Source organism: Talpa occidentalis, unplaced genomic scaffold (genome assembly GCF_014898055.3).
Source record: "Talpa occidentalis isolate TD23 unplaced genomic scaffold, MPIMG_talOcc4v2.1 talOcc4.9, whole genome shotgun sequence".
NCBI classification, from domain to species: Eukaryota; Metazoa; Chordata; class Mammalia; order Eulipotyphla; family Talpidae; genus Talpa; species Talpa occidentalis.
This window is the reverse complement of record NW_023605305.1, coordinates 76,649,107-76,672,387: the sequence shown is the minus strand read 5'-3', so window position 1 is coordinate 76,672,387 and position 23,281 is coordinate 76,649,107. Positions and strand designations below refer to the sequence as shown.

General features: G+C 46.4%; 1 protein-coding gene across 2 annotated transcripts; it reads left to right on the top strand.

Annotated features, from left to right (window-relative positions):
- The first annotated feature begins 744 nt into the window (after positions 1-744).
- SYT11 (synaptotagmin 11) lies at positions 745-22,922 on the top strand. Of its 2 annotated transcripts, none has more exons than XM_037500032.2 (4): positions 745-1,083; positions 7,661-8,487; positions 18,649-18,769; positions 19,844-22,922. In XM_037500032.2, the coding sequence occupies exons 1-4, from the start codon at positions 1,050-1,052 to the stop codon at positions 20,152-20,154; spliced, it is 1,293 nt and encodes a 430-aa protein (XP_037355929.1). In that variant the 5' UTR covers positions 745-1,049; the 3' UTR covers positions 20,155-22,922. The 2 variants fall into 2 exon arrangements, with proteins under 2 accessions (XP_037355929.1, XP_037355928.1); XM_037500031.2 differs by having other exon boundaries at positions 18,649-18,772.
- Positions 22,923-23,281: the final 359 nt, after the last annotated feature.

Genomic DNA, 23,281 nt, shown 5'->3' with positions numbered 1-23,281 from the left:
CCAGTCTGTAAACAGAATCCAACAGAATGAAAGTATCAACCAAAATGAAGGGTGAAATTCATGTTAGCAGGAAAATAACCTCCCCAGTATGACTCTAATCTGAATCACTCTAACATTCCAAAATGTCAAGGGAAGTCTCCAGATATTTGGAATTTCATGCGCTCCGCTTTTGAAACTGCAGAATACAACAGATTTGTTGATTGTGTTTCTTTCTCCCCGCTCATCTTTTTCTTGCTCACTAACCAGCCCTAAGCACTTACACTAGTTAATTTTGACACTCTTCGTTAGTCTTTTTTTTAAATGCTTTAATTTACACACCACAAAATCCATGCGTGTACGTGTACAATTAAATTATTTTTAGTAAATGTTCAGCGTTGTGTAACCATCACCAGTTTTCGTCTTTAATCAAAGCTTAAGAAAGCTTCCATAAAAACCTTTTGGAGTCTCAGAAATGCATAACAATAAAGGCAATTGATAGTGAAATGGAGACAGTATAAATTTTTATTTCTCAAAAATCCTAGGCTCCTCTCACCTAGAACATTCTGCTGCTATATTAAGCTCTGGAAACCGGAATCACAAGATCTATAAGCTCTCATAAGATAATGTACCAACACTTTCCTACTCAGGCCTCCGGGTTTTCACCACTGACAAGTCGGTCAGTGGGCGGGGCCTCATTCTCAGGAAGTCTCGATGGCAGGAGGGGTCACCTCCGGAGAGCTTCCGGAAAGGGGCGGGGCCCGCCTTCCGGAACTTTTCGGATAGAGGCGGAGTCTTCTGACGAGAGCCGTTCGGTGGAAGGCGGAGCCTACCTCGCATCAGGACCAGTCTGGCTGCACCTGCATCCTTAGCTCAGAGCATCCCAGGAGCATCTTAAGAGGAGACCGCAGCTGGCAATCAGCGGCCAGACCGTCGCAGGAGGCATCCACCAGATACCTTCTCCCAGGCCTGACCTAGCGCTTTACCAGCGGAGGTCTGGGTACTGATCAGGGGTTCCCAGAGTTGGCTGACCATTGCAAAAGCATTTATAGCAATAAGCTTTTGATTACGACATGGCTGAGATCACCAATATCCGACCTAGCTTTGGTAAGTAGTTTCAAGCAAACTAAGCCTCGGGTAGCTGAAACCGTTTTAAAGTTAAGGGAGCCCAGTGGCTGGGCAGGAAGTGAAGCCCTGCCCAGGGCCTTCAAGAGCCTGTCTAAAACGGGCCTGGGATGTGGGCCTGTGGTGGTGGGCAGCAGGCAGTGGAAGTGGAGAGGGCCTGAACTTGAGCTATGAGCTGCAGAGGCTAGCAAGGCCAGAGCCACAGCGAGGGTGGGGAGCTCCAGGATGCTAAAACCTTGTATGGTGCACTGTCAGCACTGCTGGAGGTGAGAAACAGCGAGTTTGCAGCTATCGCGAACCCCTCCTTCTGGGGATAGAGAGGTGAGGTAGGCCGAGCCCTCCCCCTTGGGGCACGCAGGGCGGTGCCCTTCCTCCCCCTCCCACTACTCAGGGCTGCGGGGGAGGGAGGTGGCAAGGGGGATGGGGCATCAAGATGGCAGCTTTGAAACTGTGGGATGTGTGGCTGGCTGCCAGGGGAGGCAGCGGCCTCTGGGGAAAGAGGGTGCGGGGGTGGGGAACGAAAAGGAAACCACTCCTTAAGCTGGTCAGCTGGATGCAGTGGCTGGAAGGAAACGTGAGCCCAGCAAATTCTATTCTGCATCGTAATGGTGGGGTTCCTCCGATGCTACCAAATGGCGCTTGGCTCTGCTGGGCTGGGGAATGACGTGATGTCTATTTCTGGGCCTCCTGGCAGCGCCTAGGCTCTCCTTCCCGGGCCTTTGTTCCCTGTTTCCCTGGGCTGATTTTTCAAAATGGGTAACTAACCCGCGCTGGTGCTGGCGGGGCCTGTTCCAGGCCAGAGGGGGAGGGGCGAAAGAGGCCGAGCCCGGGGGAGGCTGCTTTGTGTACCAGAGAAAGCATTACGTCACCTCGGAGCTGCTGGTCCCCGACACAGCATTATGGTCTCCAAGATCAGTTACACTCTCTAGAGCAGAGGGTAGTGAAAAATAGGGAAGAAGATGGGAAAGAAAAGCTTGATAAGCCTGTTTTTTCCTCTTTGGGGATTTCTCCAGAATGTCCTGAGGTAGCAAACTTCCTGTGCTGTGCTTTCCTGGTCCCCCCCAAAAAAGTATTGCCTTGCTTATCTCTCCTGTAATTCAAGTTAGGAGAAGTCAGTGAGTATTGCTGTCAGCCTAGGGTTCCATCATATCCCTTAAGAGATTCTATCCCTCAGACAATGCAGAAGTTTTGAACATGCAGATTCCACTATTTAGGGTGGGGCCATGATCCAGCTATGAAATGGTTTTTCTCATTCTGGAGTAAGAGGCTTATGGAAATGACGGAACCCAATGTCCTTCAATATCAAGGAGAAAGCAAGTCAGGGAAAAGTTTAACATCTTCATACTCTTTAACTACTTGTTCCCACTGACTTTCCTAGGCTGTTCCTTGATTGTATTTCTCCTTCCACCTCACCTTCTGCCTCTCTTTTCTTTACCTATATTTCCAAAATGGAAGTTTCTTTGTGATCATGGGAGCACCCCATGGTTTTCTTCTTGCCCTTTCTTTTTCTTTTCATGCCTTCTTTCCAACATTCTTTTCCCTAACTGCAGCTCCAAATTCCTTGGAAAAGTAGATGGTGTGGAGTACGGTGTAGCAGGAATATTAGTGGAAAGAGAAAAGAAATTTTGTTGGCCCTTTACATACTACGTTTTGTTTAGTACTTACTAACATCCTGTGGTGTAGGCATTAGGGTATATATATTTTATATATATTAAATATATGTATATGCCAGATGATGAAACTGAGGCTCAGGGAGATAAAATAACTTGGCTAAAGTCAAGCAAGTGAGGGTAGTGCCAAGATTTAAAACCATGTCCATTTGAAGCCAAAGTTCACACTCATTTCACTGTATTGCACTGGCCTGCTTGGCAGAAAAAGGTTATTTTAGACAAGGGTGTGGCAGTGGCAGGTCTGATCAGAGGCTGGGAAAGCCCAGGTGTGTCCTGTAGGTCTTTCAACCTGCACAGAGGGTCTCACTTCTAACTTAGCAAGTCTCATAGTGTACTTCATGTCAAGTGCCATATCTCTTGGGAGATGTACCAAGCCAACACTCAATTATCCTTGACCTTGGAGGATAAAAATAGTGAGTAGCATGGGTCACTGCAATGTATAGTTACTTTAAAATGCTCACTTTAGCCATTAGTTCCAATTTTCTTTTCCCGCCAAGCGTTTGCCTAAAGCAAGAAGAGGGCTCTGAGTTTCAGTATCTTAGATTTTTCTGGTTCAATGCCTTGGATGTATGGAAAGAGGCAACAGTTAACAAATACTAAAATGAAGAAGAAAGGAAGGCAAAAGTGGAGGAGAGCACTCAAGATAATCCACAAATGGGCTCATCTATTTCTTTTGTTTCCTTCTATCCTCCTGAACCATGAGAATCCTTCTATTTTACCCACCCCACTTCCATTTCCTGACACTACAAGTTGAGACCCTGTAAGCAGCAGTGGGTCCATCAAGATCACAGAACAAATGTATGGTGAAGCCAAAAGAATCACCCAGATGTCACCCCACCTGGGCACCTTCAGCTTTCTTTCAAATCACTCTCAAAAATGAACCTGTCTTGGCACTTTCTTCTTCCCATAGAAACAACCAATGTTGAGTTTCTTTTATCACTAGCAAGCAAATTTCAGGAAAGTCTCTGATTGGTGTACAAAGCCGCTTTTTCAGATTGTGTCCATTCTGATTTACAATTGAATCTAATCAGTTGTTCAAGCAAATATTTACTGATGCAAGAGACACAAGGATTCAGTGATGAAATTGGTGTTTCTTCTGCCTCCTGACAAGAAGCTTATCACCAAGGCTGCCCCCATTTTGTGACACTTTTCCCTGACAGGTCTTACTTCACTTAATACTCTGAGAATAAACAATCACTAAAAAAATAGTAATAAAAAACAATCACTATTATAGTGTTAGTGGTCTTATTCCTTATCTATATAATGTTATTTTAAAATATAGCCCATTCTCCTCTTACCTAGTCCCAACTTTCATATAACCATGGAATGTTTGAGGTAGAAAGAACTTTAGAGACATTTAGTTTAGTCCCCACTAAAGAAATTCCTGTTAGACTCTGCATGACCAATGGTGATACAATGTCTGTTTTAAAGCTTTCAGTTGGAGATGCACTGGCTCATGAACTAATTTGGACCAGTATGAGATAATAATAGTAGTAATTTGATTCTTTTTATTGAATCAAAATCTTCTTCCTATAGCCTGTAGGAACTGGTACTGGGCCTGCTCTCCAAAGTAAAATTAAATCATTCTTCCATCAAAATGCCTTAAATAATGGAAGAAAGTTATTATTCTGATACCACTCAGCTCCAGTTCCTTCAGTTCTTCCTCATTTGAAATAGTGTCTAAATCTTTTACTATCCTAATTATCCATAATGTAGAGAGACTCTAGTGTCAGACAGACCAGGGTTTTTTGAGTTTTTTTTTATGTGTGCTTTATTGTTGTTGAGAAAAGTCTAGTGACATCTTTATTGCTGGGGGGTGGCGCAGGGTGCACTTAGGTGTTCTTGGTGGGACAGGTCCTCTTCCTGTTCACCACACCAGGCCTCTCGCAGGATAGGCACTGGCTCTGCGAATGGCCGCCATGTACAGATCCAGGAGGTGCTTCTTGTAGATCATGAGCCAGCTGCTGCCGAGGGTGGCTGTGTGTTCTTGTTGATGGTGGTCTGTATGCAGGAGGTCTGTGTGCTGGCTGAATCTCCATTTCATGATTACCACTACACCTTTGCCGTGGCTGGCCAGCTCCACACCCAAAATCTTGCAGTGAATCAACCAGTCTTAACAGAAGGAATTGCAGGCCTTGGTTATTGGGTTTAGTGCTATAGGTTTGCTTGTCCCTCTTAATGAGGAAGCAAGAGCTGGTCCACATGACTCTCCACTGCTGGTGCACAGAGATGGCGGCAGCTCCTTTCACTGCAGAGGCGAGTGAATGAGCCAGACCACAGTTTAAATCCCATCACTGACATTTGCTGCAGTGTGGCCCTGGGCAGATTCAAGTCTCAGCTGTAAAGTGGGAATCTTTTTTTTTTTTTAAGAATTATTTATTTATGCATACAAGAACTGGGGTACAGGCCAGAGGTGTGGGGGGTGAGAGGAGTCACCAGAGACAGAGTGGGAAGCAGAACAGACAGACTGACTGAAATACACTGGTGAGAGGAGCAGCAGGAGAAATAGGAGAGGTGTGCTGCACCATGTGGGTTAGCTCCCTGGCCAGGGATCGAACTTGTGCTGCAATGGCTGTGGATAGCTTGTCTTTTTAGTTTATTAACTCAAAAAAATAAGAAATTAATAACTCACTTATTCTTTGAACACTTATTGTGTATCACATGATTCTAGGACCTGGGGAAATAGCAGTGAAATATTTGTTGATTCAACAAATATATATTAAGTACCTGTTATATGTTTTAAGTACTAGGGATACGGCAATGAACAAAACAGACAATATCCCTATCCTCATGAAAGTTTTTTTTAAAGATTTGGGTTTTTTTTTAAAGATTTATTTATTTATTTATAAAAGAACCGGGGTACAGGCCAGAATCAAGGGAGGTTGAAAGAATTCACCAGACAAAGCGGGGAAGAGAACAGGCAGACTGACGAAATACACTGCTGAGGGGAGCAGCAGGCGCAACAGGAGAGGTCTGCTGCACCATGTGGGACCCTCGCCGGCTGGCCAGGATCGAACCTGCACTGCATAGGCTGCGGACAGCTTCACAGTGTGGCGCTCAACCGCCTGCGCCACCAGGAAAGGCACAAGATTTGTTTATTTATGCATACAAGAGCTGGGGTGTAGGCCAGAGTTGTGGGGAGGTGGGTGTGAGAGGATTCACCAGAGACAGAGTGGGGAACAGAACAGGCAGAATTACTGAAAATACATAGCTACATGGCTGAGGGGAGCAGCAGGCGAGACAGAAAAGATCTGCGGTACCCTGTTGGTTAGCTCCCTGGCTGGCAATCGAACTCATGCTGCAGTGGCTGGCAATAGCTTAATAGCACTGAGACTTTAACCCCTGCACCACTAGGAAAGCCCAAAGTTGAACTTTTAAATAGCATCACCTTAGTAAGAAGGTGACATGTGGGCCTCCGTGGTGGTACAAGGGGTTAAGATGCAACCTGTGAAGCAATCCACAGGCACTGCAGCACGAGTTTGATCCTGGCCAAGGAGCTACCCACATGGCACAGCAGACCTCTCCTGTCTCACCCTCCCCTCAGTAGTGTGTTTTGGTAGATCCACCTGTTGTGCTCCCCACTCTGCCTCTGGTAAATCCTCTCACTATCCCCCACACCTCTGGTCTGTACCCCAGTTCTTGTATGCATAAATAAATCTTTAAAAAAAATAAAAAGGGCCTCCCTGGTGGTGCGAGGGTTAAGACGCAACCTAGAAGCAATCTGCAGCCACTGCAGCACAAGTTCGATTCCTGGCCAGCCAGGGAGCAACCCACATGGCACAGCAGACCAGTCCCAACTCGCCTGCTGCTCCCCTCAGCAGTGTACTTTGGTCAATCTGCCTGTTCTGTTTCCCATTCTGTCTCTGGTGAATCCTTTCACACACCCCCACCTCTGGCCTGTACCCCAGCTTTTGTATACATAAGTAAATAAATTTAAAAATAAATAAAGGAAGGTGACATGTGAGCAAACATCTGACATTTTCCAGTCCCTATTTGTTCCTACTTAAAACGCTTGTAAGGACGCATGGAACACATTTTTAAAGTACTTAGGCCCGGAGTTCTTCTTTTTTTCACCTAACTTCTTTTAGCACCACACCAAAACCATCTAAAGTCACCCCCACATTGCTCTACCCCAAATTCAGTCAGGCAGTTACAGAGACCCACAGTGTGCACACCCTTACTGGATGCTGTGGAATAGTCCCCTGAAATCAGGCTCATCAGCTTATATCTTTCATGTAACAGTTGAGATAAAGGGGTTCTTTTTTTTTTTTTAAGATTTAGTTATTTATTTATACAAGCACTGGGTACAGTCAGAAGCACGGGAGGGTGAGAGAATTCACCAGAGCAAGAGCGGGGAACAGAACAGGCAGACTGACGACGTACACTGCTGAGGGGAGCAGTGGGCGGCAGGAGAGGTCTGCGTACCATGTGGGACCCTTGCCAGCGGCCAGGGATCGAACCGGCGCTGCAGAGGCTGCGGACAGCTTCGTAACCCAGCGCTCAATCGCTGCGCCACCAGGGGAGGCCAGAGATAAAGGGGTTCTTATACCATTTCCAGAGTACCTTTATGTGAAAACAAAATCTATGAGCAAACCAACCCCTCAAGTGCTAAGGAAGGTCCAAGAAAAGATCAGGGACTAAGGTGGGGCACTTCAGGAAAATCTTTCCAGAGAAGATAAATGTTTCATCCAGATTTGATGGAACAGAAGACCATAGATTGGTTGAAGAGAATGGGTGAGGGCTTCTTTAAGCCCAGCAGTATATGAGCAGGTTTTGCTTAGGAGGCTGGGTTGTAGATTCATGTGACTCCAGCAGAGACCCTTTGCAGGGGAGCTCTGGGCAGGAGGTGAGGTCCATCTGCCTAACATATCTCTGGTTTTCACCTTCAGATGTGTCACCAGTGGTGGCTGGCCTCATAGGGGCCTCTGTGCTAGTGGTGTGTGTCTCAGTGACCGTCTTTGTGTGGACATGCTGCCACCAGCAGGCAGAAAAGAAGCACAAGACCCCACCGTACAAATTTATTCACATGCTCAAAGGCATCAGCATATACCCAGAGACCCTTAGCAACAAAAAGAAAATCATCAAAGTGCGGAGAGACAAAGACTGTCCCGGGAGGGAAGGTGGACGAGGGAATCTATTAGTTGACGCAGCAGAGGCTGGCTTGCTGGGCCAAGCCAAGGGTCCCAGGGGACCTAGCTCTGGATCTTGTGTTGACCAATTACCCATCAAAGTGGACTATGGGGAAGAACTGAGGAGCCCCATGGCGAGCCTGACCCCAGGGGAGAGCAAAACCACTTCTCCATCATCTCCAGAGGAGGATGTCATGCTAGGATCCCTCACCTTCTCAGTGGACTACAACTTCCCGAAGAAAGCCCTGGTGGTAACAATCCAGGAAGCCCATGGGCTGCCGGTGATGGATGACCAGACCCAGGGCTCTGACCCCTATATCAAAATGACCATCCTTCCCGACAAGAGACATCGGGTGAAGACCAGAGTGCTGCGAAAGACCCTGGACCCTGTGTTTGACGAGACCTTCACCTTCTATGGCATTCCATACAGCCAACTGCAGGACCTGGTGCTGCACTTCCTCGTCCTCAGCTTTGACCGCTTCTCCCGAGACGACGTCATTGGGGAGGTCATGGTGCCGTTGGCTGGAGTGGACCCCAGCACAGGCAAGGTACAGCTGACCAGGGACATCATCAAAAGGAACATCCAGGTAAGGAGGAAGAGTGTGTTGGAGAGGGGACAAATGGAAGCAGGGAGGAGATGGGATAGGTGCCTCGGGCTATGACAGGGAAGTTCTTGGCTACCAAGGAAAGAAAGCGGGGACAGTAAGACAGAGGGCCAGCCTGGCAGGTTAGGGCTTGTCCAAGAAGCTACTTCCCAAAGAGAGCGGGACAGGTACCTTCGGAAATTTCATTTAGTGATTGTCATCCTGAAGCTGCATCCAGCTTGCTTGGAGCAAGTTGCCCAACAGTCCTAGACCCTCATCACATTAGGGGCATGGGGGCTGATTTCTCCAAAATAATGTGTGGAGGAATCCAGTGAACTTACTTCTCACATCTGAGTAGCTGTGAAAGTAGTTCAGTGATTTTCCCCTCAGCCTCACCTTCCCAAGCCTGGGGGTATAATGGTCTCATTTACAGACCTCTTAATAACCATTCCATCCCTGCCATTTAATGAGTTGCTTCACCATCTGAGCCCCTTACCAGGCCCAGACTTTGCTACAGGTACTTCCTTCTCTGCAGTCTCCTCCCCTCCCTGTTTGCGCTGGAGGGAGGATGAGAGTCCTCCATTCTGCCTTGTCCCAGCCGCACCTGCATTGGCTCTTGAGTTGTAATTTCAGGGGTGCAAGAAATGTATCCCCCACCCTCACCAGTAGATTCATTTCCCCCATAACTGTGTAGTTCCACTCTGACAGCGCGGCTTCCCATTCCAGCTGTTACATGGTGAGTTATATAACCCTTGTAAGCTTCTGGTTCTCCTTCTGTAACACAGAACTGATATTACTTCCTTAAGGGTTATGAGGATTAAATGAGATCATGCACCTGGCATGTTACTGCCCTTGGGCAGCTTTTACTTTAGTGAGAGGAGAGGGCAGTTACCGTTTTTGTGAGTGTGGGAGGTGCTGTGAAGGAAGTTACTTTAAGCTTAGAGTTTGAGTCCTTTTTCAGTATATATGTAAGTGGTTAATGAGTTGCCTCACCATTTGAGCCCCCAGATTTTGAAATAAAATTTGAGTCTTTTCTTCAGGTAAAAGCACTTTGAAGTATAACCTGAGTTTCAGTGCAAGTTCCACAAGTTATGTGACCATAGGCAAATTGCTTAGCTACTCCAAATCTGTTTCATATAGGAATTAAGATGATGACTATCCATAGCCCCTCATGCACAGTAAGCCTTCAATACATTGTAACCACTATATTATTATTGTTATTAATTTTTTTCTGTTTTTAATAAAGTTTGACTTCTGGGGGATATGTGTGGGTTTTAGAAATGTTTCCACTTTGTTTTGACAAAGTGGAAGAAGACAAGGGAGACTTGAATCAGTGGAGAAAGGGATCAAAAATTCAAAAAGGAGGGCCTCCCTGATGGCACAGGGGTTAAAGACAGCGCTGTCAAACTATCACCAGCCACTGCAGCCAGCCAGGGAGCTACCCACATGGTGCAGCAGACCTCTCCTGCTTCTCTCACTGCTCTCCTTAGCAGTGTATTTCAGTAGATCTGCCTGTTCTGCTCCCCACTCTGTCTCTGGTGAATCCTCTTACCCCCCACACCTCTGGCTTGCACCCCAGTTCTTGCATAAATAAATAAATCTTTAAAAAAAAATTGGGCCTCCCCAGTGGCGCAGCGGGTTGAGCGCAGCGCTGTAAAGCTGTCCGCAGCCTCTACAGCATGGGTTCGATTCCCGGCCGGCCATGGAGATACCCACATGGCGCCGTAGACCTCTCCTGTCTTGCCCGCTGCTCCTCTCAGCAGTGTATTTTGGTCGTCTGCCTGTACTGCTCCCCGCTCTGTCACTAGTGAATCTTCTTACCCTCCCGCTCCTCTCTGGCCTGTACCCCAGCTCTTGTATAAAAATAAATAAATCTTGGGCCTCCCCGGTGGTGCAGTGGTTGAGCGCTGGGTTGCAAAGCTGCCCGCGGCCTCTGCGGCACCGGTTCGATCCCCAGCTGCTCCCCGGCCCCGGAGGAGGGTCCCACATGGCGCGCAGACCTCTCCTGCCGCCCGCTGCTCCCCTCAGCAGTGTACTTCGGTACACTGGGTACAGTCAGAAGTGCAGGAGAGTGAGAGAATTCACCAGAGCCAGAGCGGGAGCAGAGCAGGAAGAAGGACCTAAGTACACTGCTGAGGGGAACAGCGGGCGGCAGGAGAGGTCTGCGCGCCATGTGGGACCCTCCTCTGGTGGCCGGGGAGCAGCCGGGGATCGAACCGGTGCCGCAGAGGCCGCGGGCAGCTTCGCAACCCAGCGCTCAACCACTGAGCCACCGGAGAGGCCCAAAAATAAATAAATCTTTAAAAAACATTCAGAAAGGATATTGAGGTCACTAAAATCATGGGACCACCTCCCAGAAAGAGCCCTGCCTGTAGGTGCCATTCTCATATCTTGATATTTTTCCACCTGCCAGTAGGGGGAACTGGACTGGACTTAGAGGGGGAGGTGGGAGGCACAGGACTAGACAGAAGAGGCTTCAGGGCAGCAGAGCTAAATGTGCATCAAGCTCCTTGAACAAGGTTTGACCATTGGAGGTCACTGCATTGGGTTGGGGGGATATGGAAGGGGAGGCAGGAGTGGTCCCCTGGAGGGATCATCTTAGCTTCTCTGCTGGGTGGCAGGCACTTGTCATGCACATCTCCACCTCATAGTGGCCGGGGAAGTCCAAGAATTTTGAAGAATATTAGAGGAATTTAGGGCATAAACACTGGCCCAGTACCAGGATACAGTGAGACATCCTAGAGCCCAAGACAACATGGGTTCTTGTACCCTCTGAGATTGGAGTCACAAGGCTGGACAGAAACTTCAGCAGTGACTTACTTCATCCCCTTGCATCCCTTCCTTCCCCTGCTCCCCCATCTCTTTTCCTCAGGGTTCTGCCAACCCCTTCCCATGCCCTGCCTCCTCTTTCTATCAGCTCCAAGTGCTCACATGCCCAGCCTTCACAAGGCTCTCCTTGCAAGGGGATCCTTGCCAACACAGTCACTGGAGCCCCAGTCTTGGTAAAGCCACCAACTAGCCAGCCTTGCCCAGACAGCTCATGCACTCACAGTGCAAGGCCAAGAGTGGAGGATGGCTCTGTGCCAAGCTGTAGCTGGGAAGAGACTGGCAAGGAAAGGGAATGATTTGGACTGAGAACAAAACAGCCTCAAATCCAGTAGCACAGACAATGGCATTTGCTAAACTGCCAGGGGCTCTTGGCAAGAGCCAAGTTTCTTTCCACTTTATTAACTCCCTTCAGGAGGGATAAGCTAAGGCTGAGATCCTGAGCAACACATCTCCTGGGAAAGGCCCCATTTAGGATACCTAGAGCCTCGTAGCCCCACACCAAGCCTCCCACGCCTTCTTAAATCTGTTTTCCCCACCTAGCACCTGTAGGCAGAGCTGTTCCATCCTGAACTGTGGCTGTCATTTCCCTACTTTACGCATCTCGATGATTCCCTAGCAGGCTATGTCCACCCCATAGCCTCCCTTCTGTAGCCAACAGATTGACTTTCCTAGTAGTTTTGTTGGCAAATAGCAGAGCTGCTCTGGCCTACTCCACACTATCTGTAAAGAGCTTTTTCTAGTCTATGTAAGGCATTCCCTTATTAGATGGGGGCCAAATTATCTTCCTCCCAGGAATCCTGGATGGATTCCTGGTGAAAGTTTTATTTCTCCAGGCAACCCCTGCCCCCCATCCCTAACTGCATTTTCTGACCTTCACCAGAAATGCATCCCTTGTCCTGTCATAGATTAGTGCAGTCTGTTGAAGAAGCCCAGGACTAGTCATCATTTTTTTTCCAAATTTTTATTTATTTATGCATACAAGAGCTGGGGTACAGGCCAGAGGTGCAGGGGAGAGGGGGTGAGAGGATTCACCAGAGACAGAATGGGGAACAGAACAGGCAGACTGGGGCCTCCCTTGTGGGGCAAGGGGTTAAGATGCAACCTACGAAGGTATCTGTAGCCACCGAAGCACGAGTTCGATCCCCAGCCAGGGAGCTACCCACATGGTGCAGCAGACCTCCCCAGATTCACCCACTGCTCCCCTCAGCAGTGTATTTCAGACAGTCTGCCTGTTCTGTTCCCCACTCTGTCTCTGGTGAATCCTCTCACCCCTCCCCCCCACACACACACCTCTGGCCTATACCCCAGGTCTTATATGCATAAAGAAATAGAATAAAAAAAAAAAAAAAAAAGAACAGGCAGCAGCGGGTAAGTCAAGAGAGGTCTGCTGTGCCATGTGGGTCACCTCCCTGGCTGGGGATTGAACTCATGTTGCAGTGGCTTCAGATAACTTCATAGTGCTGTATCTTAACCCATTGTGCCATCAGGGAGGCCCCTAGTAGTCATTTTTGATTCTGTCCATTTTACCATCTAACTGTGAGCCTTAGTCTCCCCCTAGGCTAAATCATGAAAGCTAATGGTCTTTGTGAGAGCGCTCAGCTCTTGTGAATTTACAAAAGGCTATAAGAAACACCCAAAATTAACCCTTAATGATTAGTGATGGAAGACCACAGTATAAACTTTTTTTTTAAAGATTTATTTATTTATGCATACAAGAACTGGGGTACAGGCCAGAGGTGGGGGAGGGTGAGAAGATTCACCAGAGACAGAGTGGGGAGCAGAACAGGCAGATTGACTGAAATACACTGCTGAGGGGAGCAGCAGGTGAGATAGGATGGTCTGCTGTGCCATGTGGGTCACCTCCCTGGCCAGGATCGAACTGGTGCTGCAGTAGCTGCTAACTGCTTCATAGTGCTGACTTTTAACCCCTTGCTCCACCAGGGAGGCCCCAACAGTATAAACTCTGTTCTGTTTTATTTTTTCCCACAGTATAAATGCTATAATCCCCCAAATCTCTTGAGTTCGACTTTGGAACTAGGTTGTTTTTTTTCCCTCCTCTTTTGTTGTTGGTTTAAGTAGCAGCTTTTTTTCCCCCTTTTATTTTATTCAGATAGAAATTAAAGTGAATTTGCATTCGCTTGTGGGGCCACAAGGCTCTAGGTATCCAAGGAGAAGGAAGGCAGTGCAGAGAGGGCTGGGGGATAAAGAAGGGACAGTGGGAAAGAAATGATTTATGAAATAGATAATAGAGCGCTGTTAGATTCCTCCTAATTTCTCCAGGTCATTGTTTTCCAGACCATTTCCTGTCTTTCCACTGCCAGATCTGCTGTTGATGACCTGGGACAATGGTCATGGGAAAGAGAGGATTCTTAAAATCTCAGAATTACAAGGGACCTTAGAGGTCAACCCAGTCTAGCCAAAAGGGACTGAAAAGAAAAGAAGAAAAAGGAATGTCCATTTTCCAGGAACAATAAAGAAATAAACTATAAAGAAAGTTGCTGTGTACATGTACTAGGGAAAAGACAAAAGGACATGTGGTTGAACATTAGATTTTTGTTTCTTTTGTTTTCCCATGATTTATGTAGAGGTCACATTTAAGACTTCTGGCCCCAATAAAGGTTTGTTGAGGATGTGTGGCTAGCAAATCACTCTGGAAGGGACTCTGTTAATGACAGGAAGTAGGCTTATCCCTCGTCTGAGTATTTCTTCATCTGGATGTCTTCTTTAGGACCACAGCTCCTGTTCCTTTTTTTCCACTGAAGTAGAAAGGAGCCTGCTCTCTGAGAGCAAAGCCTCCCAGCTCTGTCAGGCATGGATAAAACCCTTTCTCCCACTTGTTCTTCTGCTTGCTTGCCCCTCAACAGGGTCTTTGCCTCCCTCAGCCAAAGGGCTGGGAAACCGCTCTCTCCCAGCTCTTGACAAAGAGCCCTTGAGAAAGAGCCTTTGACAATGCTACTTGGAATAGGAATTGGGTAGAAGAGAAGGGGAGGGGGAGTGAAGGGAGGTTGAACTCTTGCCTTCAGTGCATGGTGGAATGACATTCAGGTGGTGTGGCTGCAGACTTGGGCTTCACAGAGGGGCAGCTGAGTGGAAATGGAAATTCTGTTCATGTAACTTGGCCAAAAGTAAGGGGGTGGGGAACAGATAGAGAATAGTTGCCTGAGGGGGGATTTTAGGGGAGAAAGTTTTCCAAAGGGTAACCAAAAGGTGTCTGCTTTCCCAAAGAATTAGGGAAATAGCACCAGGATTTAGATTAAGAAGATCTTGCTATAATAGATGATTTAGGAGGGGCTCCCTGATGGTGCAAGGGGCTAAGCACAGCACTGTGAAGCTATCAGCAGCTTCTGCAGCACAAGTTCGATCTCTGGCTTGCCAGGGAGCTACCCACATGGCACAGCAGACCTCTCCTGTCTCGTCCATTGCTCCCCTCAGCAGTGTACTTCAGTCAGTCTGCCTGTTCTGTTCCCCACTCTGTCTCTGGTGAATCCTCTCACCCCCCCACCTCTGGCCTGTAACCCAGGTCTTATATGCATAAATAAATAAATCTTGGGGCCTCCCCTGGTGGCGCAGGCGGTTGAGCGCAGTGCTGTGAAGCTGTCTGCAGCCTCTACAGCACTGGTTCGATCCTGGCTGGCTGGCGAGGGGCCCTCATGACGAGGCAGACCTCTCCTGTCGTGCCTGCTGCTCCCCTCAGCAGTGTATTTTGTCAGTCTGCCTGTTCTGTTCCCCGCTCTGTCTCTGGTGAATCCTCTCACCCTCCCACGAATCTGACCTGTACCCCAGCTCTTGTATAAATAAATAAATAAATCTTTAAAAAAATAGATGATTTAGGAAACAGAATTTTAAGCAAATAAACCAGGAAGCCTAAATTGTAATCTTGTAATTAGTAATATTTTTACAAATGATACTTTGTTTTTAATCAAATTTACCTTTTCTGTATCCTTCTTCATGTAAGGTGTAAGTTTATTTAAAGATTGCTTATTTAGTATTTAGAACCAGTGTTTGAGGATGGCGCAAGAAATAGATGTCAATTCTAGTTAACATTTCATTATTTATGGAAGGGAATGTTGGCAAAAAAATCCAAAAGTTCTTTCTAGATCAGTGCTGTTCACTGGAACTTTCTGTGATGATGGAAATGTTCTGAACTGTCCAGTATGGCAGCTCCAGCCCTATGTGACCCTTGAGCATTTAAGGTACAAGTATGACTGAGGAACTAAGTTTTTAACTATTTAATTTTAATGAATTATAGTTGCAATTGATGCATGTAGCTAACTAACAGAACTGTGTTGAATAACTCAGCTCTGAATATTTTGGGAAGCATTTGGTTTTCATAAGGAATTACTTTCCTGATGCTGTTTGGCAGTGGCTAATAATAAAAATGAGTTTCAATTTTCTGATTATGTTTTGAGTTATGTCAAAAGAAAGCATTCTAGAAGTATATTAGCTGGCATGGGAATCCAGCCTGTACTTTTAAACTGGCTGAGAGTACTTCTCAGGGTTATAATCAAGAGTTGATATTATGTATGTTATAGGTAAGTACAAAGTGCAAACTTCAATCTAGCAGGAAAAAAAAATATGAAAAAAATTTTAAGTATTTTTTTAAAGATTTATTTATGCACACAAGAACTGGGGTACAGGCCAGAGGTGTGGGGGATGAGAGGATTCACCAGAGACAGAGTAGGGAACAGAACAGGCAGACTGACTGAAATATACTGCTGAGGGGAGCAGTGGGCGAGACTGGAGAGGTGGCTGTGCCATGTGGCTAGCTCCCTGGGCGACTGGGGATCAAACTGATGTGGCATGTGGCATGTGGTGCTACAGTGGCTGCGTATAGCTTCATAGTGCTGCAACTTAACCCCCTCCCAGTATTTTTTATATGTCAACTCTAGAAGCTAAAAAAGCTAAGTTTAAATTTTAGTTAGTCATGTACTGACTGTGTACTATGCCTTATGGGAGACATTTTCATGTGTTCCTGGCACGTAATAGAAGCTCAAGATATTTTTAAAACCATGTGAAATATTTCATTCCTCGAGATGACTTTAGGCTTATAATCAAAGCACAGACTGTATGGATTGTCCCTTTATGATCTAATTTTCTGTTGTTCTTTCCTGCCCCGAACATACTCCAGCAAGTAGTGCCCTAGCCAGTGAGATTCTTGGCAGTAGGGTTCCTCATTGTCCATCTCTTCAGCCCTAGTCACAAGCAGAGTTCCCTGTATTTGTGACTGGCTGGTGCAAGAGTACTGGGTCTCTAAAGGGCACTGTGCCCAGAGACTGGTGAGAGACGAGTGTGCCTGAAGTTGGGGTATCTCTCAGAAGGGGTGGGCCAGGGACCTGGAGAGGTAGGGATGCTCTAGTTACACAGCAAAGTCACAGCACACAGGCAAGAGTGGTCCATATGCACAGAGGTGACAAAGTTAATGTGGCAGTTGTTAATATTTTATTAATAATGTTATTAGTCTAGTGGCAGCTGGAGAATGAACTAAAGTGGAGAAAGCCTAAAGCCACAGAGATTTCAATGATTCATTTGGTGGGTATGTGCTGTATGTAAGGCTAGTAGTGACTATAATCTATTTTTGCTCAATCTGAGAATAATTATTGGAATATGTGACATTTCTTGAAGCAATGAAGAAGAGAAGGAATAAGACAAGGAAATGGGGGAATAATTTTGTCCCTAATTCAACTTATCAGGTCTTAAAATCCCTTTTTTTTTCCCTTTAGCCCAGCCTCATCCCCACTTTCTAAGCTAGAAACACAAGAAATTATCCCCAAGCTTTTCCTTGTCCTTTACATTCCCACTAGTTTGCCACCCCAACCTGGAAAGCCCTGACAAGTCCTCGTGAGACGTCTCTCATCCCCATGTCCATCTCCTCTGCCATAGTTCTGGTTCTGGGCCTCATCATTCCTTCCTCAGCCTGTTTCAGCAGTCTCTTAACTGAGCTTCCTGACTAGGTTTTCTCCACTTTAGTTCATTCTCCAGCTTCCACTAGAATAATAACATTATTAATAAAATATTAACAACCGCCACATTAACTTTGTCACTCTGCATATGGACTGCTCTTGCCTGTGGGCTGTGACTTTGCTGTGTGACTAGAGTGCCTCTACCTCTCCAGGTTCCTGGTCCACCCCTCCTGCGAAGTACCCCAACTTCAGCACACTCACCTCTCACCAGTCACTGGACACAGTGTCCTTTCAGGACCCACTGTTCTCATGCCAGCCACTCCAGCTTCTCTGCCCATCATCTCATCATCTCTTACACAACCCCCATAAACTCAGCCCAGATGTCAGCTAGAAGAGCCTTCTCTGAATCTCCCAGCAGTACCTACACAGATGTCTTACTTCCCTGACAAGTACATTTTTGTTGGTATCTCTGTGTCTTCTGTTGCGTGATAAGTTCCTTAGGTGCTATCAGCTCTGTTAGTTTTAAGTTGTTCAAAATGTTCTTGGAGGACTAGAGATTTTTTTCAAGTTCAAAATAGAGCCTAGAATAAAATTAAAGATGGGGAAACAAAGATGTGGGTATAGTGGAGAGGGAGGTGTGGTAGGGGACAAGCCAACTTGGCTGGAGAGATGCAGGGGGCAGGTGTGACAGTTCCTCTCTTGTGAAATGGAGGAATAGGCTTCAGGAAGTTCTAGGACTTGCCCTAAACCAGGTGGTGACATGTGAAAATCCCAAAGCTAAGACTCAAACCCAGGTTTCCTACCTCTTGCTCTACAGTCTTCAGAGCTTTTTCATCCCCAGAATGAGAGAATAGGGGAGAATGCACTTCTATCTCACCCACTAAATGCCAGGTACTGTCGCGTTTTAGAAATGGTGGCTTACTTCATCCTCTTAATAATCCTATGAGGTAGGTACTATTTTTATCTCGGTGTTATAGATGAAGAAACTAAAGTACAGAGATGTCTGGTCACTTGCCCAAGGTCACACAGATAAGAAGTAGCAGGGAGTGTCTTCCTGAAACTAATCTGTGTGTCAATCATACTTAAGTTAAAAAAAAAAGAAGTAATAGTGAGGATTTGAATCTGGGCCTGTCTAGCTTCAGCCTGTGCTCTGAAATCATAGGCAACGCCGCCTCTCCTTGAGAACAATTTGATTTATTTTGCTTTTACTTTTTGAATGCTTTGATTTAGTATCGTGATTATAAGGAGGACATTTCCCTTTATCCCTCCTTGTTAAATGTCCTAGTAATGTCTTTGCAGGAAGCACACCTCCCATGTCGCCTCCTCACTCCTGTGCTTGCTTCCCTGCAGCCCTTCTTCCCTCTCCTCTGCACACACTCTGTGCCACGCCCTGCTCTCTGTGCCTGGAGACTCATCTGCTGTTTCTTCTCCACAGAAGTGCATTAGCAGAGGGGAGCTCCAGGTGTCTCTGTCCTATCAGCCCGTGGCACAGAGAATGACAGTGGTAGTCCTCAAAGCCAGACACTTGCCGAAGATGGATATCACCGGTCTCTCAGGTAGCAGCTATTTACTTCAACCTATTTCTGACTATCTGAAGAACAACCCTCTCACCCCATGCCTGTGGCTCAGACACACCCCCACATTTCAGGATCCCTTGCATTGCCCTTCTCACTTCTCACTCATTCCTGTGTCTGAATTCTCTGCCTGATGAATATGTAGATTTCCTACAGATTTCCCTGGTGGAGGAGTGCTTTGGGTGAGCAAATGGAGTCTTTACATTTGAGGTCCTGTTGTAGAGCAACCCTGATACAAAACGGGGTGCCTGACTGTGGGTCCTCACCCGCGCGCTTAAAAGGACTTATCAATGCTCTACTGCAGGCACATGCGAAAGGTTAATAAAAGGTTTATTTACAAGGGAAGGGGAAATGAGGAAATGTACAGCTCAGGGAGAAAAGTGGGAGACAAAGTTTTAAATGAGTCCTACCCGATCCGCCGATCAGGAATCCCAAAATGGCGCTCTCAGAGTTGGCCGCCAGCCAGGAGCGGTGAAGCCAGGAGGCGAGCGATCGCGAGCCAGAGAGAGAGCCCAAGGCCCACGTGTTTGGTTTTTATATTCAACCTGGCTACCCAACTCCACCCTCAGGTCCCAGCCACCTTCTCCTTGGTGGTGATGGGATTTGTCTTTCCCAATGTCTTGATGGCTTTAGTCTGGAGTGGGGGTGGGGTCCACAAAGCCTGCATGGGATTAGCTCAGGACATCATTTCCCCCTAACAGTCCAAAATGTCCTGAACGGCACCTGAGCTCTAAATGATGCGTCTGAAAAAGGTTGCAGGCATCTTGTTAGTCCCTGCATCTTTGAAAATGTTTCTTGGTGTCACAGACAGCTCACTTGACCTCAGACCTTACTTGAGGAAGCTGTTCTGTTCTATTCCTGCTCAGTTTCCTTGCTCCTTCATCCAGGTAGCCTCACATAAGTCAGGGTGCCCGTACGGTGCAGTACTGGAGACCACATGGCTACCAAAGCCATGAACACCACAATCCCCTCGATCCAACCCAAATCCACCACTGTGTCGGAGAGGACTGTGTCATAGGCCTGTTTCTCTTTCTCTTCTCTCTCTGGGGGCCCCAGATCCTTATGTCAAGGTGAACGTCTACTACGGCAGAAAGCGCATTGCCAAGAAGAAAACCCATGTGAAGAAGTGCACTTTGAACCCAGTCTTCAATGAGTCCTTCATCTATGACATCCCCACTGACCTCCTGCCTGACATCAGCATCGAGTTCCTCGTCATCGACTTCGATCGCACCACCAAGAACGAGGTGGTGGGGAGGCTGATCCTGGGGGCGCACAGTGTGACGGCCAGTGGAGCCGAACACTGGAGAGAGGTCTGCGAGAGCCCCCGCAAGCCTGTGGCCAAGTGGCACAGCCTGAGCGAGTACTAATCCTGTGTTCCTGCTCCTCGCCTTAACCCCGGGGCCAGGCTGGGGAGGGACATGGCGGGGAGAGAGATCTCAGACAGAAGTGGACTCAAACCTCATTTTAGTTGTAGAAGAAAATTTCTTACAAAACAAGCCCCACAAAGAACACCCCACATGACCACACTGCAAATCAGTTCTTAGCGATGATGATTTTTTCTCCTTTGCAAGGCACTAGAAATCCTTTTTTTTTGTTTTTTTAAATGGGGAAAAAAAGAGAGGGAAAGACCTCTACAAGTCTATATGTAACAATGTAACCTTATATTTGCATGTCTAATACAAACTGAAAAAATTATCCTAACTGCCAATATCCAGTTACAGATTTTAATTCATGAAAATTGTGTTTTGTGCCGAATCGTATTTGCTGATTACCTGAAATTGGCCTCTTTTCATTGGGCTTCTCTGGAGTGTTACTCCAGTACCCTCCTCTGCAGAACAATATTTTGCTCTTGTAAAATCTCATGTTTTCACCATCCCCATGTTTTTTCCCTGTTATCTCTTACATCTCTCTCTCAGGCTGAGCTCAAGGTCCAGAGTCTGTAATAAACCAATAAACAAAGGTGGAACTCTTATAGTAGATTTGCAGGCCAGATGAGAAATGGGGCATTTTTGTTGTCCACACTCCTGCTGTGAAGGGGAAAAGGGCAGCCTATGATTAACTGTGATGAACACCGTAGGCTTCTTAGGTAGAATTTAGGTTTACAAAATGAGATGACTTACCTAAAAAGAGCTTGGGAGACTTCAAAGTCAGAGGTAGAATAATACCAGTGAACGCAGCCAGTTGATCCCAATACTATTTGCAGGAATGAAGATAAGGAGGGGAGAAACAAAAGGACTGCTGAGTTCTTAGAACAAAAGAATCTCTTGACAAGGAAGAAGGGCTGGGGAACCGTAGGGGTCAACCCTTCCTTCTGCCAGTGGGCAGTGAAGATTGAGAGAGAGCCAGCATCTCCCTGGGATTAGAATTCACATCTCTCTAGTCCTGCCCCAGCCCTAATGCTGACTTTTCAAGTGGCAGAGACTTCATCAACAAATCCACTTTGATAGGTAATAGCTATTTCTGTCAGCCTGGCAGTCAGTTGAGTAGCAGCTTGAAGCCAAGACCTGAACGGTGAGCAGAGATGTGAAGGTCCACATAAGAGCTTCACATTTAATGTGCTTCTGGGAAGAGTTGAAAGGCTGAGTCTCCATGGAGAGAGTAGTCAGTCATCTTGCCTTTGCTGTCCCCTTAACTCCTTTGGATTTAAAACCAGTTTACCCCCAACCCCTTTTGTTGTCATTTTGAACCTGGATTCTTGACAATGTGGAACAGCTCTAAGTAGGCACATGGCCTGCTCTCTGTCCCTGTCAGCCCCACTCCCATAATCTGATTCATTATCTCATCATCAGTTGGGTTTACACCACCAGTCTCTAGCCTGTATTCCATGGAATGTAAATACTGTATCATACGTAGATGAAAAAATTTTTGTTTTCTAAAAATGCATTTTGAGATAGTTTAATGTAAATCTGACAGGAGCATTCTGAAGCCCCATTAGGAAAAAAAATTAAATGGTTCCTCTTCATCGCCTTAATGTCTGAAGATCAGAAATCGCTGAGCAACCCACTTTTGTTTCCTTCCCAGAAACAATGCAAAGCAACAGGTGGAGATAGTCTGGTCTTTGCCCTGCTGTGTGTGCCTCTGTAGCTCCTCCTGACATAAGTCTGGGAAAATGGCCTCACCTCATTTCTCTTTCCCCTACTCCTTGTAGCTTTACTCCTTGCATTCTTTGGGTCTACTGAGCAGTGGGTGGTGAAGTGACAGGGAAGGAGCCAGTAGTGTGGTAGCCTAGGAGCTGCCTTGCTGTCTTTCTCAGAAAAAAGCAAAGAGGTGGATAGTCCAGGTTCCTCCCTCCTACCTCAGGCCTGATCCATCGTGGCCTTGACTTTGCTGTCCCAAAGTTTCTTAGCTGACTTTGGCTTTCACATTTGTTCCTCCCAGAGCTAACTGAGAAGTGTGGAGGGAGAACGCCTCCCCCAGAGAGTCAGTTGAAAGACAAGAGAGTGACATCCTGGCTTTTGCACAAGGCACTCATGGTCAGGAGTAGGTTAGGGAATGGTCACTTCTAATTTTCCAAGAGTCAGTCCTTCTCTGCTGAGCTCTTGATTCCTTTGGCAAGACAAGAGTTTTTCTTAAAAACAAAAGCCCCCTTATGAGTTATCCCTTCTTTCAGTTCTCAGTGGAGCACATTTCGAGGTAATCTTCTTAAAAAGTACCATGATGATGTAACAACATTGATGGTAAAAGTGTCCTAGCACTTGGGATGCTTTTGGCGACAATTAACAGGAAACCCAATTCAAACTGGCTTCAATGTTAAGCCACAATGTATGCATTTTATGATCAGTGCTCTAGATATGAAAACAGATAGAACTGTCTGTGGACAGGGGTGGCTTGCTCAGGAGAGGGAATACCATGCATCCTTTTTCTTGGAAGGCTTTTATTATGGCCGTGACAGTGACATTGCCCTCACCATGATCCTTCTCCAATGTGGTAGTCTTTCTTTACCTCGTGTCTTCTCTTGTAAAAATGAAACTCAAAAGTAAAATAAATGTGTCAAATTTAAAACAAAAATGAAAAAGCTAACATGAATTGTGTGAAATTGCATAATGCTGTAACGCTAACCTACAATATGTAATGCTATCTTGTATGTTGAATTTGTTAATGCACCACACAAGTGCAAAATAAAGACTGATTCACATTAAATAGACACGGTGATGTCAGCATGGTTCTCTTGGAGGCGCCAATAGGCTGTTCTAAGGCATGTTTCCCAAAGTATGGTCCCCAGACTACCTGCTTCAGAATCATCTGGGGTACTTGTCAGAAAAATGCAGATTCCAAAATGAAAAAAAAAAACAAAAACACGGATTCCAAACTCCAGTCCAGTCCTAGACTCTTTCATTTGATGGGTGACGTGGTTTGCTTTTCTTCTCAACATGTCATTCTAAGATCATAACCAGCAGAGTGAGAGATGATGGTTTATAGTCCCGTGATTAGTCTGCCCATTTAACTGGAAATACTTTCTCCAGAAAGCATTGCTGAGACTAGCTGTTTCTGTTC